At 28.8% G+C, this 7,188-nt stretch overlaps 1 protein-coding gene across 1 annotated transcript; it reads left to right on the forward strand.

Moving 5' to 3' along the window:
• The first annotated feature begins 1,499 nt into the window (after positions 1-1,499).
• On the forward strand, positions 1,500-5,257 carry LOC105251611 (heat shock protein 75 kDa, mitochondrial). The gene is made up of 13 exons (XM_011258550.3): positions 1,500-1,644; positions 1,828-1,920; positions 2,003-2,085; positions 2,161-2,388; positions 2,537-2,703; positions 2,774-2,883; positions 2,975-3,048; positions 3,118-3,464; positions 3,534-3,681; positions 3,754-3,881; positions 3,956-4,143; positions 4,234-4,532; positions 4,639-5,257. The coding sequence occupies exons 1-13, from the start codon at positions 1,527-1,529 to the stop codon at positions 4,738-4,740; spliced, it is 2,085 nt and encodes a 694-aa protein (XP_011256852.1). The 5' UTR covers positions 1,500-1,526; the 3' UTR covers positions 4,741-5,257.
• Positions 5,258-7,188: the final 1,931 nt, after the last annotated feature.

Genomic DNA, 7,188 nt, shown 5'->3' on the forward strand with positions numbered 1-7,188 from the left:
TATTTCGCAAGATAGCTGATAAAATAATATATTTTTTCAAAATCTCCATTTAATAACATTTTTGTTCCTAGAAAAGAAATTTTTCTATATTAAATATATTATATTAAATATAGCAAGTTTTTTATAAAGATATTACGATTTCTTTTCAAGAATTCTCCAATTCTTTCAAGAGTTTAATACATTTGTGAATTTATATTTTTGCGATACAAAGCTTTAGACTTAAAATTTTAAGAATACTTGTAATTCTTGGGGTTTTAATTAGTACAACTTTTTATTGAATTATATTAGTCGGATACTTTGTTAATATTTCAATATTTACGGTTTGCGAATTACCGCGCCTCAACTCATTCGACGTCCATGATTTTCAAGCTGCATATATTCTGAAATATTAGCTGAAATATTAGGAAAGTATTAGGCAAATATAATCGAATAGGAGCTAACAGTAACAGAAAATTACCGATCGTCGACAAGGCAGCAAACTATCGCTAAAGGTGGATTTTCAACGGTCGATAATTTACCGTAGGTGATATTTACTGTAGGTAATATTTTACTAGTTGTGCTACCTCCAACTTGATTATATTCGCCTAATAATTTCCTAATATTTCAGAATACGTTTCCAGCGAAGAACTTGACGTCAATCTCGACAATTAGTGAACTAATAATCAACAATAATAGTTTAAATTAAATATTTATTAAATTTATTTAATTTGATTCATTTACATATAATTAATTAATATAATATGCTGATATAATAAATTAAAAATAATGTATTAATTCAATTTTGTTTTCTCGCGAGGGAAAAAATACATTTTATACATATTCCATCGTTCGAATACCGGGTAATGTTGGGCAACTAAAAAACCTCTCATCCTTGGACGCTAATATTTGGTCTCTTGGAACTGTTTGCACAGTCATCTAGGAGGATTTATTTAATCAAATGTGATCTTAAAATTTTTAATATAACTGTAACTTTGAAGTCTTAAATCGTTGTTAATTTTTACATGTATGTACACATACATATATGCATTAAAATGCATGTATTTATATGAATTTATGTAAATATACCTATGATTATTTATGATAATTAAATATAAAAATAACATTTATGATTTAAAATTTAAATCTCTTTTATACGCTAGCGTTAATATATACATCACATTTTAACTTTTGAATACTTTATTTCTTATATTGTACGTTTTACATTAAAAGTATAATATCAAACTTTATCTCTCTCTCTTTAAATATATAAATATAAATTATTTATTAATAGTTTAATAAAATTTTCTTATTTTTAAGTGTTATAATAATATGATGAATAAATTTCTATATATTGTATATAGCTATTTTCAGTATAAATTTCAGTATAAATATATATATATATATATATATATATATATATATTTATACATATATTTAGAGAGAGAGAATATATAACTTGATACTTGTCTTGCATTCATATTTTAGCACTTACATGTCGATTCTGCTCTTCTGCTGCTCCCTCTCTATTCATATATAAGAGTTTAAAGATGGCTGCTACCTTGATGCTTAAGCAGACTATTAAATTAGGAAGATCTCTTTCGAGATCACTAAATATAAATTTGCAAAGGGAAAAATTAATTCGAGAACAATGCCAGCGACTTCCAGGTTTGTTAATCTTTTATTTTTGTTTCATGTTAGAACATTATCACATTTTTATCTTAAGGTTAGATTTGTGAGAGTACTGATTTTTATATTTTGTCTTAATAATTTTTCTATAATGTTTTTTGAAGTATATTTTTTAAATATTTTATGTTAAAAAGTATAAATTATTTTTATATAATTTTATAGTTATTTGCAATCATATAAGATATTGGTCATCTCAACCAGAAGCTCAAACTACAGAGTACCATAATATTATAAAAGATACAGAAAAATCTATAGGTGAGTAATGTATATAATAATTATATTTATTTTAAATAATTTATAGCAAAACATAATAGATGCAATATTTATTATGTCACAGGTGAAAGTGCAAAGCATGAATTTCAATCGGAAACACAAATGTTGCTACAGATTGTTGCAAAATCTTTATATTCCGACAAAGAGGTAATTACATATTGATTTCAGTAAGAAATATTTGACAATGATCTTAACAATTTACTTGTTTGTTTGTTTATTTAGGTATTTGTGCGAGAGCTTATTTCAAATGCTAGTGATGCATTAGAGAAATTACGTTATTTACGCTTAAGTGACAACGAAGCTGCGCAAGTAGCTGGTGATAGAAGTTTAGAAATACATATAGGCACTGATAAACAAAATCGTACTCTCACAATCCAAGATACTGGTGTAGGGATGACTAGAGAGGAACTAATATCCAATTTGGGAACTATAGCTCGATCAGGTTCTAAGGCAAGGATCATTAAGGGAGCACTTATTAATTTTTTTATTTTGATTATAATTCTTAAAATTGCAAAATCTTTATATTCAGACAAAAAAAAAAGAATTTTATTCATTTTGTTTTGCTCGAAATAAAAATTATATTATATTCATTTTATAGGCATTCTTGGAAAAGTTGAAAGGAGAACAAAACGCTAGTGATACTTCTAAAATTATTGGACAGTTTGGTGTTGGATTTTATAGTGCTTTCATGGTTGCTGACAAAGTGGAAGTCTTTACAAAATCTTTTGCAAGAGATGCAGAAGGCCTTTGTTGGACTTCAGATGGGTAAAAAAAATAAAATATTCTATACAAATTTAATATTATATCAGTGATATTAAAAATACAACATATATAGATCAGGTACATTTGAGATTTCAAATGCAGACGGAGTACAGCCAGGCACAAAAATTGTTATACACTTGAAACCAGATAACCGAGAATTCAGTGATGAGAATGTTATAAATCGTAAGTATATTAGTCATAAAATTATAAATATATATTTGTTGTTTTTACGCACCAAGAATAAAATTAATTTTTATATAATTAATTTTCTTAGGTGTTATCAATAAGTACAGTAATTTCGTTGGCAGTCCTATTTTTGTGAATGGAAAGAGGGCCAATACAATTCAGGTATCATTCTTAGCTTTATCATCTGCTGCATACTTTGTATTTGATATTATAAAATAACTATCTTTGCAGCCATTATGGATGTCTGATCCGAAAGATATCACGCCATTACAGCATGCAGAATTTTATCGATTTATAGGAAATTGTCTCGATGCGCCAAGATTTATATTGCATTATTCAACGGATGTGCCGCTGAGTATTAAGGCTCTATTATACTTTCCAGAAGAAAAACCTGGACTGTTTGATCTAGCGAGGGATACTACTAGCGGAGTGTCACTCTACAGCCGAAAAATTTTAATTAAAAGCAAAGCAGAAAATATCTTACCAAAATGGTTACGATTCATTAAAGGTGTAGTTGATTCGGAAGATATACCTTTAAATTTAAGTCGCGAACTACTGCAAAATAGTGCACTAATTGGGTAAGAATAAACGCTTTGTATGTCACATCATTGTTATGTATGATATGAAATTGTGTAATTTTTTCATAGGAAACTGCGAAATGTATTGACCGCACGTATATTAAAATTCTTACACGAGCGATCTACAAAAGAGCCAGAAGACTATAATGAATTTTATAAGGCTTATGGCTTGTTTTTAAAAGAGGGCATTGTCACCAGTACTGATCAATCTGAAAAGGTAACAATTGATTATATTCTCTGCGGGTATTTCATAAAATATAGCGATTTATCGTTTTCGTATTTAATCTAGGAGAACATAGGTAAACTTTTGCGATTTGAATCTTCTACTGCTGCTCCAGGAGAATTGGTCAGTCTGCCACAATATTGCAGTCGTTTAGCGAAAGATCAAAAAGATATATATTACTTGTCGGCACCGAGGTATATATAATTAAAACATGAATAACTCTAGTAACATTCTAATATAATCTGCAAAATTCATATTTATGTTATAGTCGGGCTTTAGCCGAACAGTCACCGTATTATGAATCTTTAAAAAAACGAAACATTGAGGTACTATTTTGTTACGAACCATATGATGAATTAGTATTGATGCATCTGAAACAGTATAAATCTAATTTTTTGACTTCTGTGGAGAAAGAAATGCGAGATGATACAGAGGCAAATAAACCAGAAAATCTAGGTATGTAACAAGTATTGTACTTGTGTGTGTGTAAATTATTTTGAATTTATCTAATTATGAGAGAACACTCTTTTTATCTCTTTTCAACAGGTATTATAAATAAGGATGAATTGGATAATCTTGTTATTTACATGAAAAAGATTCTTGATAAAAAAGCATACGACATTAAAATGACGAATCGGTTGGAATCACATCCTTGTGTTGTAACTGTACAAGATATGGCAACCGCAAGGCATTTTATTCGTACGCAAAGCCATCAAATGAATGAAGAAATGCGGTATTCTATTCTTCAACCGCGTTTTGAAATAAATCCAAATCATCCTCTTATCAAAAAGTTATGTAAACTGACTACTACAGATACCGAATTAGCCGATCGTCTAATACAACAGGTACATTGCATTAATAATATATTACAATCCTTTTTGAAACTGCACATTCAAAAAATATGTGAAGTTATATATTTATTTATGCACTTAAAATTTTTTAATGCTGCAGTTATTTACCGGTGCTATGGTTGGAGCTGGTCTAATTGAGGATCCACGCATTTTATTGACTCCAATGAATGAATTACTTACGTTAGCATTGCAAAAATATTAATAATTGATTTTTGTATTAGAGGAAAGGATCATATCGATACCTCGAAAACATGAACAGCCAACATTGTTCTATGACTTGGAAGTAAAAGAATATTTTCCTTTGTATATCTCTTTATAAGTATAAACATTTCTTTCTTCCATATCACAGAAGAACGTCGAATGTCCTAAGATATCGTAATAAAGTACCAATAAATTATTTTATTATTCAATAATAAGATCGATAATTGTAAAATAAAGAGGTATAACTTATTATAGGCAAGATTGGTTTCTTTATTACAATAGGTTGATCTTGTACAAATTAATTATAGCCTTACAATAATAACAAGTCAAGTTCCTCAGTTTCTTGAATGATATCGATATGTATTCTATTAGCAGGGCTAGGAGTGTTATGGCGAATTTAGAAATTGTACCCATATTTTTCCATGTTTTTCTTTCACAATCTGTTTTTATAAAAACTTTTTCACTTCAACTGTTTAAAAGAAAGTGAAACAATAAATGGCAAGCAATAAATAATTTTGTAAAGTTATTTTATAAAATATATGAATTCAATAAAATTATTCATAATCTTATATTCATTCCAGTCTCTTTGTGATTTTTTTTCGACAACATAATTCATAAATAGAAGTAGTAGACTCGAAGTAATAATATAGAAAATTATATATATATATATATATATATATATATATATATATATAAATTATTTATACATCTTGAATTCATATTTTATCGCATTTACTGTTCTTAATTCACTGGTTGGAAGATGATTATGAAAGATGGATTTCTGCGATGTTTGTAGATTACTAAATAATGTGTACACTATAAAAAGTCCTCTGTCACATTCACATTTTCTACTTTACAGTCTTTGACCAATGTGCTTCATTTTTTTTAAATAAAACTAATCTCTAAATGTGTGTTATATAAGCTTTATCTGTGCTTCATATTACTGTCTGAAATTTTATATCGCTTGTCGAAATCAAATCTGTGCTCTCTATCTATATCATTCTTACTCTTTTTTTTTGTATATTATTTTTTGTATATTATTTTTTGTATATTATTTTAAATAAAATAAAAATCATCAAAAATTTATAGTGCATAGGTGTTAACATTGTAATATGTTAAAATTTCAGAAAGTAGAAGCACAGTTGATTTTAACTTATACAAGGACGAGAGATGCGATGCTTTTGTTCTTGGTCAACGTAAAAATCACCCTGTTTAGCATTATTATTAATGTGATTCGCTAATATATCCTACGAGTAGGATAGCTGGCGTCCTTTACAGAATAGGAACATAAAATCGAATTTCTCAACAGAATTCTACGCGCGTATATAAAAAAATATATATATTATATTATACCTCACCCAAATTAAAAGCTGCCACTATATAATATCCATTAATGAAAGATACTCTAAATGGAAGTGACAATGAGTAAAAAACCTTAGATATAATAGATTGCTCCTTGATTCTTCTATCTCTTTTATACAAATTAATCGAAGGAAATATATTGTTTATATGGCATTACGAATTAATTGGCAGTTTAAAAAGTATTTCATTATACATTATATAGACAAGTCTCTATGATGAAGAACGATATATGAAATGCGAATGGCAGATTGGTAAAGAGCGCGATGAATATAGATAAGTGAATATCTCGCGCTGCTGAGCAGTCTTATTAAAGAGTGGATAAAGCGTGATGTAAGTAGTAGCACCATGTATGCAGATTTGTATCGACCGTATTGATGGTGACTAACGAATGAAGAGATAGAAAAGAAAGAGTTAAATAAACGGAACGTTGACTTAGCTTACATATACGCAGACGAGAAAACATCGTCTCTTCCATCGCTCTCTCATCTTTCTTCTTTTTTTCAAGTTTCAATCATAAACATATAAAACATATAGACATAGCATTAGCTGCCGATGGGCAAAATGGGACCCAAAATGGGAATACTTTTGACATTAGGGAAATAAGTCGTAAACTATTACTGACTTTATATATCTTATGCTTATGTAGATGGCATGTTCTACATACTGAGCGTTACTTATGTATGTTTCGAGCCGCGTCACGACGGAATTACCAGAAATATTATCAAGTCAGTATAAATTGCTATTAATTTTTCCCTTATTGGAAATCTTAGTTTTCCCTTTGAAAAGGCCATAAGAGTGGCGAATGGCTAAGGCGACAAAGTGTTTAAGTGTTATAAAGGATCTCGAGTTTAAATCATAAAAATTTACAGCATGAAAATTTTCCTGCAATATAGCTACCCTACCTACCTCCTTCATATCCTTTCCCACCCACTTCCCCACAATCTTGTTGTACTTCTGATTTGAGAAATTTTATTCTATATTAATCGTTATACTTTAATATACGGTCGGAATGACCCCTATGGGAGTCAGCGTTGGCCGATAAAATTAAAGACAGAAAAAGAAGAAAAAGGCTCCGTCTATTAATTTT

Source organism: Camponotus floridanus, unplaced genomic scaffold, assembly GCF_003227725.1.
Source record: "Camponotus floridanus strain SB8 unplaced genomic scaffold, Cflo_v7.5 scaffold173, whole genome shotgun sequence".
Classification (NCBI taxonomy): Eukaryota; Metazoa; Arthropoda; class Insecta; order Hymenoptera; family Formicidae; genus Camponotus; species Camponotus floridanus.